The following is a 17,121-nucleotide window of genomic DNA, read 5'->3' as shown; positions in this document are numbered from 1 at the left end:
GATACAGTGAGACCGCGATAAGTGAACTGCAATATAGAGAGGGACTACTGTATTACAGTAAAGTCAGCTAGAGAAAAGAAAACTTGTTGAGAAAATCATAAAGTAGAGAAAATACAGTTATATACTGTATATATTTATCTGGAAAAATCTACATATAAGTGGACCCACATAGTTCAAACCTGTTATTAAAGGTTCCACTGTACATAATTCACAATGAAATAGAAATGACCAAAACAGAGGAATGAGAATCAATTAAAACAACAAAACATAAACCAAAAATGGTATTATTCTGGTTAAACTTAATTAGAAATAAGGAATCTAGAAAGGAAAGAGGGAAGTAATGAAAAGTGGATGATGCAATATTAGCAAATATTTTTTGGCAATGTGACTTTGGTCAAAAAAAAAAAAGGAATAAAAGTAAGATAAAATAATAATAATGTGTTTACCAGACATACTATATAATAAAAATAATGAATGTAAGATACCACATTCATAGAATAAATGATAAAAATCATATGATCATCCTAATATATGCAGAATAAGCATTTGACAAAATGAAACATCCTTTCATGATTTAAAAAACTCTCAACAAACTTGTCAAAGTGTACAAACTTACAGTTAGAAGATGAATAAGTTCTGGGTATCCAATATACAACATGGTGGCTACAGTTAACAATATTGTGTTATATTCTTGAAAGTTGTCTAGAGAGTAAATCTTAAGTGTTCTCACCACACACACACACACACGCACGCACCTGCACAAATTGGTAATTATGTGAAGTGATGGAGAAGTTAACAAATCTACTCTGATACGCATTTTACAATACATATCAAAACATCACATTATAGACCTTAAATTTATATGATGTTATGATGTTAATGTATTGATTATATTTCAATATGACTGGGGAAAGGGGGAAATGGACCAGGGGAGAGAAGAATTTAATTTCTGATAAATAAAAAGACAACAAATTAAAGTCCAGAATGTGGAAGAAAAAAAATTAAGTAACAATACCAGCTTCTGTCTTGCCAGAGGCTCAGGTGCTTTATAAGGCCATCCTTTGGTTTATAAAAATCTCATGTTGGAAAGAGGGACTGAGTGTGTATATGCATGAACATAAAGTACCAAATTTTGGAACTAGAAGGACTCTTAAGAATCATGTAGTCCATCCTTGGGACTGAGGTTTATAAAAGTGAAATGCCCGTGGTCACAAAAAAAATTGAGAAAAACTTAGAACTAGATTGTGTATTTCCAGAGTTCTCACTCCCAGTGCTTTGCCCACTATAGCAGACTATTCATCGAGAGATATATACAAGTGTATATACCCAGATGGCAAAAAGATTCCCACAGAAGAAACTAGAACTAACAGGCTTAGCAGTTCATTCTCATTCAAGGAAGAACTGCATACGTGCACAAATTTATAAGACCCAGGGGAACACAAAGTGCGAGGTGGGAGAGGGGAGAACCATTTTTTAATATTTAAATGTCTGCTCTTTTGAATATGGAGGTTGTTTGTATAGAAAGAAAAGTTTCTTCCTTTCCCATTTCTTCTTCTAATATGTAAAACTATACATGTATTCAGGGAAAAGAAGGCCACTTGCTCAAGACCAAGTTCCATTCCTGAAAAAGTAGTTATGATGATGACAATGATACCATACCATGGAATTCACTTTATTTCCCCTTAATTATCTAAAACCACTTCTAGTGAGGTGGTTAAAACCACTTGTGCTTCCAGTTGCATTAGGGGTATTTAGATCCTTGCAAAATCTAAATCTCTATGTTTTCAAAATCCCACGTGAAATGGCTAAAGCCCTTTAACTTGTACTTAAGAAATTGAGTTTTATCAGACAGAGCCTATGACTTGTCGCGCATTGGGAAACCAGCTGAATTCTCAATGAAAAAGAAATCCTCAAGCAATATATAGATTTCTATTTATTAAATGCCTTTTCATTTCATAAAAGTAAAAAATATACAATATCTTTAATAAAAGTCAAGTCACGAGTAAGAAACACAAAATGTGGAGTAAACAACTCCACTCTTTAAATAAAGAAGGAAGGCCATCCATTCCAAGTAACTACACCTCACCACCCCCCAAAAAAGGCATGGCAATGAAGCTCTCATACATTTTGAAAAGTGAACACATACTTGCCAGGAATAGCACTTCATTTATTTTTATATGGGTAAATGTCCCCATAGTAACTAATTCAGTTCATGAATTCTTCTTTTAGTTCACTATATTAACAAGTTTAATAATATATTGGCCAGTTTCTCTTCTGCTAATGCCAGTTGAAAATGCTGCTACTGCTATAGAAAGCATACTGTGAAAAAACGTGATTTTCCAAGTCAGAATGCCAAAACATATCAAATTCAATATCCCAACATTCCTATCTCTAAAATAGTTTTTAAAAATCAAATCTGATAAAAACAAAAAAACAAAAACAAAAAAACATTAACAGTTTGCCAAAAAGAAAACCACAAGAAAAAAGACACTTCTAATTAATCATTCTTTCTTTCATGTTTTATTATCACCCTTTAATACTGTCTCCTCAAATTGTTAATTAGTGCCCTAGAGTTATCACTATTCAAAAAGCTGAGGAGTTGGCTTAAATGCAAATGGACCACAAAACAGGTAACACCAGTGAGCCCAGTTAGTCAGTGCTGTCATCATGAAAAGGGCAGCCCCTTCCAGCCACACTCTGGCCACTTTCTACAAGAGGGAAATGTGAACTGATATTTAAGGAAAGTTGGAAATCTGCATTTCTATGCAAAAACCTCCTAGTTTTTAATTTTTTTTTTTATTTGACCCCAAAGCACATGCCTATATTTAGGTTTACCTGACTGGTCTCTGGTTTGCAACCCATGGCTTATATAGAAATCCCCGTCTTTATAATACCTAAAATATCACCACAGATCGTCTCTATTCAGAGAAGCCCCAAGCTGGCTGTGATCAGCAGAAACAGAGACTAGAGGTACCATGTTCACAGTGAACCACCACTCCACGCCACTACACCCTGAATGGGCTTCTATGAGAGCATCTTTATCTGTGTAGGAGCCTGATTACTATCACCAGTCTGGTAACTTCTTGTAGGCAAGGTCACACCTTATTCCTCTCAGTTTTCCCAGCACTTCGCACATGAAAAGCACAAAATAGATATACTTGAAAGAATGAATTAGTAAATGAATAAATAAATACCAAATGAATGAAATCTCTGATGCCAATCCCCCTTTAACCCTTTTTATCGAACATGGATCTTGGTAAAAGAAAGAAAGAAAGAAAGAAAAGTTATTCCCAGGGATTTCACTTTTCAAAACTGAGTTGCTCTATAACTGAGTAGAAGAATTGGCCACATATATTAATGGTTAAGTGAATTTTGGACAGACTTTCTGAATTTTCATTGTTGGATTAATGCCAATAAACAAGTATTTCAAATAAGTATTTCTTCAAGCCAAGAAAGGGTATTTCAAGTAATTCATTGCTGAATTAAAGCCAAGAAACAAGAACTTCAAAATAATTAGCATTGATTTCTTTTCTGTCATAATGAGACAGAAAAGAAGCCTCAAGAGGATAGAAGGAGTGGGGACACAGAAGGGGTTCCCCCCTCTCCTGTGTCTCCATGATGATAAAAGATCGTGTGCTCATTTTAGACAGATGAGTCTCTAGTGGGGTTGTGGCTGTGGCTCTTGTCATTGTTGTTTTCACTGCACTTGCAGAAGCCACCTTCTTTTCTACTGAATGTCTCCTTATAGGTAAAGTGGCAAGTGGAGGCTTGGAGGGAGTAGAGGAGTGCCTGGGGGAGCTGGGTGGTGATAACAAAAAGGCAGGTTTATTCCATGCTATTTCTGTACAAATCCTGATATTTTCAACCCAAGTTAACAGGAGGCCTGATTTAGAGTCCCTGTCATTTGTCAGCTAGGCAATATTTTTATTCTTTCTTCTCTCCTTTCCATACACATACTGTTCTATATGCTGTGGAGTCGAAACTTTTTCTTCAATACAATCCTTAGAACAAAAACCTATACTTTGTACCTATGGTTATAAAAACTATTTCTGCATAACTTTTAGAGAACAACTCAATGGGCACATACAGCTTAATTATCTCCAAACAAGTGTGAACCATAAGTAAGTTTCCTACCATGTGTGGAGTTTTGCAATGCCAAATGTGTGGATTTCATTTAACTACTGCGGAAGCCTCATTTTCTAACCCAATACTTGGGACTCATGAGCTGACAACTAAGAATAATGTTCCAGGGATGATGCAAGAGAATATCTGAAGGAACAGCTCAGGAGATCCGTGATGCCTGAGTAAGCAGGGGAGGTTACAAAGAAGAGAAGCTCAAGGGCCTGGTTCTAGGCTACGATGTAGAAACACACTTACCAGAATAGAGGGCAGGGTTGCCTGAAGACTTGAACTTTGGGTGTTCCAAACTAGGTCTTCAGTTTGAGGAAGTGAAACTCCTCTCACTGAAGAAAAAACAGTATTCAAGAACATTTTTAATTGAGACACTATTGTACTTGAGGTTCAAGTACAACCAAACAACTTCTTCCTTTTTACAGTTTGGATTTGGGCAGAACAGATGAGGCAGTTTTGCTTAGAAAATGCTTGCTACTTTATACAGATAGTTTACTTATATTAGTACCATAAGACTCTAACATAAAGATTCTTCCCATTATTACATTTAGGATACTCCTTTCTCAAGCAATTTTTGTTCTTTTCAAGAATCCTATAAAGCAGTTGTTTTTAAAAATTGATTTTTTTTTCATTTTAATAAGAAAGTTGAACTGAAATTCCAATGCATTTGGTCAACAATAACAATGGAGAAAAATTATACAAAATTATTTCCTTTCTGGCAAAAGTATCTTTAAAAATGGGCTAGGAAACCAGAGAGTTTGTCACTATACCAACATTAAAGAGCAATAAAGTTAAAGGAGTCGTCGGCAGCCGTCCGTCTCAAGAGACGATGGTGTAGCTTCTTAAGAGTCTATCTGCACCGCCGAGAATGGTTGTGCAGTCCGACTCGGGAGTGACACGGTATCTGTCTCCTCCCGTGCTGAATCGACATCTTGCGATGACGCTGGAGGGTCCTCTCCAGTGAAGCTGAAGCCACAGAGCCTGGGCAGGGTGATATGGAGGGTCTGCTGTTGCCCATGCAGCAGACCCCCCCTCTCTTCGCAGCTGAAGGGTCCAAGGGAAAGACGGAGTCAATACAGCTTGGCTTCAGGTGCGCCGCAGGAGTTGCCGGTGTTGACTACAACGTCAAACCGCCTTAGGGACTCCGGCTCCGGATTTTCTGTCGGGGTTTACTCCCTTAGCCTTTCCCCTGAAGAGGTATGCCGCAAGGCAGCGGAGGTTTTTTGGAGTCAGAGTTTTCCTTCTCTGATGTGCCCTGACTGGAAGATCGAACCAGCGACACTTAGCTCGCAGGCCGACGCTCAATCCACTGAGCCAAACCAGCCAGGAACAGTTAAAGGAGTAGATTGTATAATTTGATTCAACAAAAATTTACTCAATCCTTTCCAGTTACTACAGACTTGGATGAAGTTGAGGCTATAAACATTACTAAAGCCATATGCCACAGAGATAAATACAAATTATAAAATGATGTGAAGGGCATATATAAAATGTATGGGAACACAGACCAAGGAGAAATTAATTTTGCCTAAAGGGGAGAGAGAATCAAAAGAAACTAAAAGAAGGGGTTGCCTGGAGGGTGAGCTGGAAAACAGAAGCAGAATCTCTCATTATTCACGTGTTACTACTGGGTTGACATAGAAAAATCTATCAGAAGCCAAAAACCCTATTTGGTTTAAGTATTTCTCAAAACTCTTTTTCAGTTTTGGATATAGTTATCTTGTCTTCTATGGAAAACAAGCACTAGGAGATCAAGATGAACATATCTTTTGAGATGATGACCAAATTACCTAGAAAGTTAGAGCTATTCAGAACTCTGAACTTGGCTTGACGATAGAAGTAGAGTTTAGGAACAAAATTCTGAGTAATTGAAATGTACATCTAATGAAAGGTCCGAACACCTGAATTAGTTGGTACTGGATATCCTAAAGTTTTTGGTGAACTTGCTTTGAAATTCTGAGAGGGTTGTTGACATCTTTTTTAGGACACCTTCTAGGAGGAAACTCCACCCCCAGGCTCCTCACAAAAGGAAGACCTTGCTATGTTGTTAGCGGATTTAGTTTCCTAAACAACCTCCCTTTGCTTACTGCACACCTTAATCTTCATGCTATTCTTCTACCACCTGACCTTGGTATTTGCATCTTCTACTCAATCTAGATTCCTATCTCCCTCAGGTCATAACCTCTTAGCTATATCTTTTTTATAATCCCAGTACCTAGATTCCTGGAACCTTCTGCCTATATGCTTTCTCCATAAGAGCTCCCAGCTAGTCCATATTAGCTTTGCCAAGAAAACTTCTGCAATTTCAGATTACAATAAGCCTCTTCTCTTTTCACTATTTTATCTTATTTAGGTATTCTAAAATGAAGGGAGCCCAAGGTACTCACACTGCTCTAAAATACAAAGGTTCCCTAGTGTTTTAGAATTGATGGCTTCATATCACTATCCTCCTTAAACTCCTATGTAATCCATATAAAATCCAGGCTAATCTGTGGCTCTGTCTCAGCACACTGTTGCATTAAAGAGATATCAGATGTTCAGCAGCCAAAATAACTAAAAAGTAACTCAAGTTTTAGCTTAGCCCTAAAAACAAACAAACAAACAAACAAAAAAACACCTTATTTAGGAAGTAAAAACTGATACGTAGGAAAATTTAGTCAAAATTTTTTCTCTTTTCTTTCTCCCTTGTGTCTATTTTTGTTTATCTACACACACACACACAGAGCCTAGGTAGTAGCTGGCTAAAAATAGAGGCTTCTTTTCCCTTCAAGATATGTAGCAGTTGGAGAGGCTGTAAAAATGTGTCTTTGCTAGTATTGCTCTCACTTGTGGATTTTCCTCCTTGGCATCTGGTACTTCTCCTATGCGGTTACTTCAGTAAAGTATAGTCTGGACATATTAAAAGTTAAACTACTGAGTGAAGAAATCATGGAGAAGTAGCCCTGGCTGGGTGACTCAGTTGGCTGGAGCATCATCCCATGCAACAAAAAGGTTGTGGGTTCAGCTCCCAGTTAGGGCACATACCTAGCTTGTGGGTTCGATCCCCGGTCAGGGGTGCATATAGGAGACAACAAATCAATGTTTCCCTCTCACATCAATGTCTGTCTTTCTCCCTCCTTTCCTCTGTCTCTAAGATCAATTAAAATATCCCAAGGTGAGGAAAGAAAGAAGGGAGGGAAGGAGGGAGGGAAGAAGGAAAGAAAAGGAAAGGAAGGAGGGAGGGAGGAAAGGAGGGACGAATGGGGGAAGGGAAGGAAGAAATTGTGGAGAAGTAAACATGAAGTAACAACTAAGTTAACAGGACCACATGTTTCCAATGAGTTAAGCTCTTGCACACTGGTAACCAGACTCAGCAAGCTTTAGGCCCAAGTTGACTAGTTCACTCTTTATCCTCTAAATTCAGAGCAGTCAGCCTCTCCTTACTGATCCCAGATCCACCTGTTGCTTTTGTACCCTGACTGGATATCTACAGCTATCTGAATTCAAACTTAGTATTGGATTCTCTGGGATTCTGCCCAGCACCCAGCATCAGTTCTTCTTTGACCATGGTCTTCCATCAGCTTTCCTGAGCTGCTTCCTCTCCTGCACTCTGTCTGGCTATTGAGCCTTTCTCAGCTGACTTGCCTCTGGAGAGTTATTGTCTTGGTTGCCAAGGAAGCACTATTGCCTGTTTTAAGTCATACTTCCAGGTACTACTCTACTTTTTCTTATTCTTTGCTTCTATATCTCTAGACTATTTCTAATTATCATGCTTTTCTCCACAAAAAGTAGCCTCTATCTACCAATATTCCAGAGAGCCCTTGATTAATCTATCCCAAGTAACTGCATGGCTAACACGCCATTTATATCAGGATGGCTCCTATCTCATGCGGTCCAGGGAATGCTCAGAACCAAATATAGTTATGGAAATTAGTTTCCACTAGCACATGCTAGAAAAAGAACTAAAACTATACAAGGACTTCATGATCAGTATCAAACTCACCATTGACAAGCTGAAGGGAGTCAGGATCTGGAATCAAAGAGGAGTTCCTCAGCAAAAAATTTTGATGCATTGTCTCAGCAATATAATCCCTGAAGTTACTAATTGTATAAACAGCAGTGGGTTTATCATCCATTTCCACCAGACCATGGTTCTCCACCTTGTTGGAATGAAGGCTGATTAGATCCCAGGTGGTATTGCTGATGGCCTCACCATTAAAGGTAACTGCATAGTGAACAACTATGCCACTGTGGATGGAAAGAGAGAACAGATTAGGCCCTGCTAAGGAAGCACAAAGGAAGGAGCTATGAACCCAGGGAGAACAAACATTAGACCTAGAGGGAGAGTCTCAAAAAGCTTGGTTCCATCACCATCCTGTAGGAGCAAAATGACTCCTAAATCTAAGTATAAAAAAAATTAAGTGCTTCTACCTCTGAACTTATTTATTCTTATATATTCCTTGATTATAGCCTTTGCTGTTTTGTAAAAAGATTTTGTTTATAGTGACTGCCTTTCAGTTTCTTCTTGAGTTTCTATCCCCAGTGTTCAGCTTTGTATCTAGGATTGAGGGGCACCCAGTGCCTATTAAATGAACAGAAATCTAAACTTATCTGGATATAAAAAGAAAACTGCAGCCTAATCAAGGTATTTACATACCTAAAGAAAAAGTATCAACATAATGACAATGGTCTAATGAAGTCTAGGAAAAAGGGAATTAGTCAAGTATGTTACTGTTGAGTGGAATCCTTCTCACCAGTGTATTGTGGCTTCCTCATAAGACAGATCCCTAGACTGTAGACAGCTGTAACAGGCTAGCATGGCTTGGTGGTACTGGCCACTAAAACCACCAACTTCCTTTTTCTGATTCAAGTCTGCAAAGAGGACTTTCGATTATAACTGCATACAGATTTTCCTGCGGGAAAAGAATGCATGAGCCAGCTAATGTAATAACTGGTCAATTGGCAGATATATTTCTCGCTTTAAATAGATCAATTGGCATCCTAGAGCATGCAATGTGTTTTGTGGTTTGGTAAGCATAAATTGATCTTAAGAGACCTCTCCTTCGGAGCACAGGCAGTGCTGGACCTGCCCTGGGCCTGCTTGTTGCATATCACACTCTGGACTACAGGGGACACCATAAAGTGACATCCTTCACCTACCATTCAAGCAGCCAGGCCTCTCTGAATTCCCTGTCTCACTGAGAAACTTCAGTAAGGTTTTCCTCCCAATCTGATAAGCTGCCACTTCTGATGGGGTGGTTTGGGCACTTTAAACTGGTAATAGCATTTTGATACCTGCTGCTCTAAACGATAAGACATCTGCTTGTCATCTATAGTGTCCCTCAACCACTTAATTTTTCATGTCTGAATATGTTGATTCACCTGTTAATTCCTGATCTTTTTTTGTAGAGAAATAAATTCAGTAAAATATGCTAAAATAATCAAATGATGGCTCCGATGCAGAATAAAACAGTAAGAGGGCCACCTACTGGTCAAAACTAACTACACCATATGTGTCCCAAGCATCCAGCACAATGCCTAGCTCTCGCTAGTTCAATAAAAATATTTGAAAATAATGAAAAAACATATGGTCAACTGTATTCACTAATACAGGCAGATAAGAAAACTGAATTTATACCTCTTAAATGACAGTGTGTGATACTCTTGACTAATCCAAAGGATTTTTAGTGTCTAAGTATGAAAGAGTAATGTTTTACCCTAAAAAGCATACATATTTTCTTCATACCATTGTGTCTTCTGAGTAATGATTTAGAGGCATTATTTCATAGCAAGAACACAGCTTTGTGAACATGTGCATGCTCTTCCCAAGCTCTGTAAAATGCACCAACCCTATATCTGCAGAAAGGTGAACTTCTCCTTGGGGCCTTTGCACAACACATTAACAGGTTAACATGGCTCTACAACAGGAAACAGTGATAAGGAAAAACTGTAGAGGAAGAAAAGGCTGTACCAGTTAGCACTTTAGTTCATTTCTGGGCCATAAGAAAATCAGAGGAGAGACAAGACTTCACTGGGAGTCTATGATGTGCCTTGCATGACTTGTAAATATCATATGGAGAAGATCAAGAGAAATACTCCTGGATCAACAAATCTATGTAAATCAGGCAGTCTGAGCTAGATTACTGGCCTTATTTTTTACTGGTAAAATTAAGGGTGTCTCTCAAATGTTTCCCTTGAACATCTAAAAATAACACTTCTATTATTATCTACCTTGTCTGTGAGGATAAATTCATTAAAGAAGATAAAAATCCTCAGAGAGATGTTGCAATGTATTACCATGTTTTTATCCTGGAAAGAGAACTCAAGGAAATGTTTGAGGTATCAGGAAACCATTCTCGGAGCCAAGCACTTTACTGTGACTCAGAAAAGACTGAGTTCTGGCATGGCACATGGAGTACAGAGATGGCGACAGAATGGAAGACAGCCAGGAGGCCGAGGAAGTACATAAGAAGCAGGATGCACACTGGTAGATAAACACTGTCTGACTGAAGAGAGCTGTGCCGGCTCTCTGCACTGACAAGTCCAAGGTAACCAACCACTATGCATCATCTATCATCTTTCATCTTCCAAACTAGACTGAAACAGCTGCTTCAAAGAGGAAATTTCTCTGTCTGACAGCTAGTTCCAGAGATTTCAATCACGCAGAGGTGAAATTTAGCCTTTCTCATTCTCTCACCTCAAATGCCCTTGTTGGCTGTTTGACAGGTGCACATTTTAAATAGGAAAAGTATTGCAACCTCATCCCTTTAAGATTAACCAAAATAGCCCTGGCTCAGTGGATTGAGCACCGGCCTGCAAACCAAAGGGTCACCAGTTCAATTTCCAGTCAGGGCACATGCCTGGGTTACAGGCCAGGTCCCCAATGGGGGGCATGGGAGAGGAAACCACATATTAATGTTTCTCCCTCTCTTTTTCTTCCTCCCTTCCTCTCTCTCTAAAAATAAATAAAATCTTTAAAAAGACAGAGATTAATCAAAGTAAAGATATTTCAGAGAAACTCAGATATCCCTTCTTCTACAGAACTTCTGTTAGGAAGAAGATACACACTTACAAAGTCTGGAGCTGAATTTTTGAAGTGTGTATACCAGGCAAATACATTGTTGATTCACTTCAATTGTCTAACTTAAAATAATGTGTGCATCATGAAAGGGGTACAAAGCAAATAGAAGATTTCATATGCATACAAATGTTTATGTTTATAATATGTTGTTATGTTTATAATAGTTATAAATGTTTAGAGATTATATTTCATATAAATAGACTATTTTTGTGCCACACATTCATTCATACACAGCTCAGAACAAAAGTATACCAAAAAGTTATGAATAAATTTCATCAACTGCCCAATACCTGACAATACTGAACAGTTTGGGAAACTGTACCTAGAAATTGTAATGGATTCATATTGATTGCTATCTGTGTTCCCAGAGAGGACTTAGCACTCAGTAACCAGATACTATTTTTTTGATCATAGGGTAACATGAAAGTTTGGGCTGTTTTCATGCCAATCACCTACATTAGGGCAGCAACTGAACAATCAGGCTTTTTGGTTGGTATAGACCATCAACACATATGCCCATTATATATACACACAGAGCAGTCTACACATACTTGAGTACAGAAACCCAAATTCTGATTACCTTGGTCAAAATATCTGATACCTCCTAGTCATATGACTTACAGCAAATTAATTTGCCTCTCTGAGGCAAAATTTCCTCACCACCAAAATAGAATATTAATTCTCATTTTCACTACTTCACAGGGATATAAAAAAGTAAAATGAAAAAAATAAAAGAACCAGTACTCTGACATATCTCTGAAAGTATTTTTCATTAGACTGTGGTCCTAAACGATGGATGCCAACAGTTACTAATTTGTGTAGACACAGGGTCTGCCTAATTAGTAGGCACTTAGTGAATACCTGCTAAAATAATATAAATGAAAATGAAGAAGTCAGAAAGCCCTTTCCAAATATAAGGTATTACAACGAAGAAGCATTACTATATCTCTAAACATGCCCATAGTTAGCCTATGAATATACTTCATAAATTCTATATTATATTTATCAATCTTCCAAGAGAAAGTAAATTTTCAATAAATTTGGAATCCAAAGGCAAAAATAATGACAAGCAACCTTCACAAGGGGTATTGACTATGCTTTTCTATTCACAATGCTACTTCTAAAAATTATAGAGATCAGCTGTTTTTGCAAATAAACTCTTAAAGAGATCAGCTTTCTTCCCTTCATTTACCACTTCTAGTGATTTTTGATTATATTATTGAATGCACAGCATACTTGAAAGTGTTTACATCAATGAAAGTTCTTACTCATATTTTAAACTAAGTGTAACTCAATACAGGGTGGGGCAAAAGTAGGTTTACAGTTGTTTCTATGGAAAATAATACAGTAATTAGTAAATAACAATACAAGAAGGAACTCTGTTTCACATACTCACAACTGTAAACTAGCTTCTGCTCCACCCTCTATTTAAGAGTACTTGTCAGTTATCAGTCTATAAGAGAAGTCTGCAGACCACTGTCTATGAGTTAAATCCGACCTCCTGTCACCAAGTTAATGTATTTTATGTTTTGAAATGGTTGGAAAAAATCTAAAGAGGAACATTTTGTGACATGTGAAAATTATATGAAATTTATATTTCATTGTCCATAAATTAAGATTTATTCAAACAGCCACATTCATTTGTTTTCAATGTATTTCCTGTATCTACTTTCATTTGATAGTGGCAGAGTTGAATAAATGCAACAGAGACCATATGGCCTGAAAATTTTTAAATATTTACTATCTGACCTTTATCAGAAACATTTTGTCACCCCCAGATCTGTACGAAGATGAACACTGATATTGGAAGTGATAAAAGAATGGAGACATGCTCCCTTGAACCTAGGTCTACCATATTTTCTAAACTAACTCCTCATTCATTGGATAGCATAGAAAGTACCAAAAAGCACCCTACCTGCCATTTTCCTTGGGGAACCTGAAAATAAAAATTGAAAGTGTTAAGCAGGATTCAAACAGTTATATCTGTCACACAATTCATCAAAGTACAAATTCTTGATATATTTCCTTGGAAATGTTTCTTTAAATGAAAATGCATGCGTAGCATCAGAAGTTGACAAATTCCTATGAATTTAAGAAAGTGAGCAAGGGTGGGGAAAGTGTTCTATTTTAAAATAAATAGTCTACTATCTTTAAACTTTATTAAAATACTTTTAAAAGAATTCATATAAATTTATCTTTATAAATGAATTTTTTCAGTATATCAGCAGGGGACTCCAGTAGTTGGCGTTAACAAAATTTAGAACACTTTTGGGGAGATACACAGTGTTATGCAGTATTGAAATAAATGAAAAGCAAATCAGGTGACACACAATAAAGTTCTAAGGGGTTGGAAAAGATCAGGACTGACTAACCTATAGGATATTGCATAGCCTTTAATATTTATTTATGTTATGTAACAGACACTTTTAAGTTCTATTAAGAACTTCCCATGTGTCAGGACTATGCTAAGCATTTTGCAATAATTAATTCATTTAATCCTCATTAAGACTTATTAAGGACCATTAGTGTCCCCATATTACAGATAAAGAAACTGAGAAACAAAATAGCTAAATCATTTACTTAAAAGTATTTCAAAATTATTTTTTAATAAAGCAGGATTAATAGGTAAGTTGTCTTTTTTTATACAAATGAAAAGTTAAGGACTTGGTAATTTACCCAAAACCATCCAGCCAGATGTGCCAAAGGCAGGACTTGAACCCAGGTAAGTTGACTCCAAAGGCTATGTGGCCTTCCTGTGCTGCTAAGTAAGAGAGGTCCCCAAAGGCCTTAAACTCACAGGTTCTCTGATGAGCTTTAGTCACAGCAGTATTATGTGAAAAATGCTAAGGCTGACCTGGAGAGATTGGTCATGGTGTGAGAGTTGGTTGAGCGTCAAATTATTATGCTTGCCCTATCCCTTGTACCAGCAATTATCTGAGTGTTCTTAGATAAATTGCAATATTTAAATTCCCTGTGCTCTGGTCCATTTATCAGAAGCAATGAGGATAATAAAACCTATGTCATAGCATGGCTATTGGGATTAAATGAATTAATATAGATAGAAAGCCTAGTACACTACAACTGCTATGTAAGTGGTTGCTGTTTTTTCTGGTCAACCCAGAAGTTGTGACAAGAATATGACGGAGTTAAGACACTGACACTGATAATTATGCTGTAAGGCTACACAGTGGCGCTGCTCATATTCCACTGCAACCAACTGCTGGGCCACAGTAATTACCTAAATGCTCCAAATTTTCGAATACATGGAGATTCAGAGCAAGAGCTATAAAGTCAGCCACTTTGTTTCAAATTTACAAGCTAATTTACAGGCTCACTGACTGTGTGTTCAAATCTCATCCCTTTAAACCTGTTTGCTTCTCTGTAAAATGAGTATTAATAATATTGTTTATTCTGAGAAGATTGGAGATTAAGTGAACTCAGGAATGTGAAGGGCCTAAAAATGCAAAGTACTCACTCAATAAATGTTCACAATTGTGCAGCAGGTCTTAAGCAGGGAAGGAATGTCTTCTACAAAAGAGGTCTCTGATTTACTCAGAACTATTATGTTTGAAAAGAAGGTGAATGCAGAGTGGCCTTACACCAAGACCTCAAAGTCACCTTGGTGAAATATTGACAAGCTTTAGTAGGACCACTAAGTCATACCAATCTGACTTCAGGCACACTCAGTGCCAAATAAAAGCAGTGTAACATGTCAGCAGCAAGCTGGAGACATGAATTCCTAAGTTCTTACCATGGCCCAACTACAAATCTAGTACATATTATTATATTATTGAATAAGTATATATTATTATTATAAGATTTAGTACACAGATCTTGAATACATTATTTTGCCTTTTTGTAACTCAGTTTCCTCACCTGAATACTAGAATAATATAAATTTACCAGAAATAGCATTAAAATACAGCATTCAAATCATTTTGAATTATTATTGTGTATATAATATACACAAAAGGATATTGCATGTGAAATAAAGAGTGATACTAAACATGCATTTTTAGAGTTAGTCTGTTTACCTGAAGTCAAGTACATGGATGCCCTTGTAGCCTGGCAACCCAGTAAATGCATTTTCAACCTGTTAAAAATAAAAATAAAATGTATAACAATGCAGAAATGTGGAAAAAGATGTAGAAAATAATGCTTTTAGGAGAAGAATATAAAGTGCATTGTTTACAACCATTAAAAGCATGAATACATAACAGATACACATGGGTCAGAAAGTTATTGATAAAGTTATAAACACAACAGGAGTTCTAGCCAAGATTGAGGTGTAAGTAAACATGATGCATCTCCCTCACAACTAAGAAGGAATACAACTATCTCAAACCTAAAAAAAAAAAAAAAAAAAGAGAATGAGAAGTTCCATAAAATCGAACTGCATGAAAGTCCAACAAATGAAGAACTAAAGAAGAAATACTCATCCAGACAGAAGGAGGGACAGAGTGGGGGCAGGTAGGATGAGGTGTGGCAGCAGTAGCGGTGCAGGGCAGTGGCTGTGGCTGTGGCTGCAGCAGAAAGTGCAGTCACACATTTTAAAAGTAGGGAGAAAAACCTGTGAAGCAACCAAAGCCCCAGACCAGGCCCCACAATCACAGTTCCAGTGCCAGGGAAAATAAAGCCACATTGCTTCTGACTGTGAAAAACAATGGGGGTTGGGGTGGAGGAAGAGACTGCTGGTCTCTCAGCAGAGTCAGTTTTAGAGGGCCCCCATGGTCCCAGAACATCCACAGACCCACCCACTCTACAAACCATCACAAAACAACAGCTAGAGGGGCACCAGTTGCATATGGGAGTGGGAAAAAAGGGGCGAGCGCTGGGCAAGCTGCATTGTTCCCTCTCAGACCGCTGCCCCACATAAAGTGCCACAACATGGTGAAATGCATCACCCCATCCATACTGACGAATACCTAAGGCTCCATCCCTTACAACGTAACAGGTGCAACAACCCTACTTAAGACACAGATGCAAACACAGAAAGCTATCAAGTTGAGGAGACAGAAAGAGGGGCAGGTCAAGGTTCCAGTGGGAGAACTCAATGATGAGGAGATAACCAACCCAACAGACACAGAGGTCAAAGCACTGGTGATAAAGAGGCTCACAGGCTTGACATATATGTTTGAGTACGGCAAATGAATAAGAGAAGAAGTGAAGGTTATGCTAAATGGAACAAATCAAAATCCACACAAAACCAAAGGCGAAGAAAAGGAAATCGGGGTTCAAATCAATGATTTGGAACATAAGGAAGAAAACAATAGTCGACCAGTGCAGAATGAGGAAACAAGAATTGAAAAAAGTGAGGAGAGGCTTAGAAACCTCCAGGACAACTTTAAACGTGCCAACATCTGAACCATAGTGGTGCCAGAAGGAGAAGAGGAAGAGCAAGAAATTGAAAGCCTGTGTGAAAAAATAATGAAGAAAAACTTCCCAAATTTGGCAAAGGAAATAGACATAAAAGTCCAGGAAGCACACAGAGTCCCAAACAAGCTAGACCCAAACAGCACCATTAAAATGCCAAAGGTTCAAGATGAAGAGAGAATCTTAAAAACAGCAAGAGAAAAGCAGAGTTACCTACAAAGGAGTGCCTGTAAGACTATCAGCTGATTTCTCAAAAGAAACTTTGCAGGCAAGACGGGACTGGCAAGAAGTATTCAATGTGATGAAAAGCAAGTACCTACAACCAAGATCACTTTATCCAGCAAAGCTATCATTTAGAATGGAAGTGCAGATAAAGTGCTTCCCAGACAAGGTAAAATTAAAGGAGTGCATAATCACCAAGCAATTATTATATGAATTATTAAAGGAACTTTAGGAAAAAGATCAAAACTATGAACATTAAAATGACAGCTAACTTACAACTATCAACAACAGAATCTAAAAAATAAAAACAAAAGCAAACAACCAGAATAGGAACA

The 17,121-nt window shown here is 37.6% G+C and overlaps 1 protein-coding gene across 1 annotated transcript in view; it reads right to left on the bottom strand.

Annotated features, from left to right (window-relative positions):
* The window catches only part of IMPG2 (interphotoreceptor matrix proteoglycan 2), a 71,348-nt gene that overhangs the window by 14,838 nt on the left and 39,389 nt on the right, over positions 1-17,121 (bottom strand). Inside the window, exons 9-12 of the mRNA XM_090257430.1 lie at positions 15,226-15,284; positions 13,107-13,127; positions 8,114-8,358; positions 4,378-4,463 (exon numbers count right to left, since the gene is read on the bottom strand). Coding sequence (XP_090113556.1) covers positions 4,378-4,463; positions 8,114-8,358; positions 13,107-13,127; positions 15,226-15,284 — 411 coding nt within the window. The remainder of the gene's footprint in view (positions 1-4,377; positions 4,464-8,113; positions 8,359-13,106; positions 13,128-15,225; positions 15,285-17,121) is intronic.

The sequence above is a fragment of the Furipterus horrens genome, unplaced genomic scaffold, assembly GCF_987537825.1.
Source record: "Furipterus horrens unplaced genomic scaffold, mFurHor1.1.pri manual_scaffold_1, whole genome shotgun sequence".
Classification (NCBI taxonomy): Eukaryota; Metazoa; Chordata; class Mammalia; order Chiroptera; family Furipteridae; genus Furipterus; species Furipterus horrens.
This window is presented reverse-complemented; position numbering and strand designations above follow the sequence as displayed.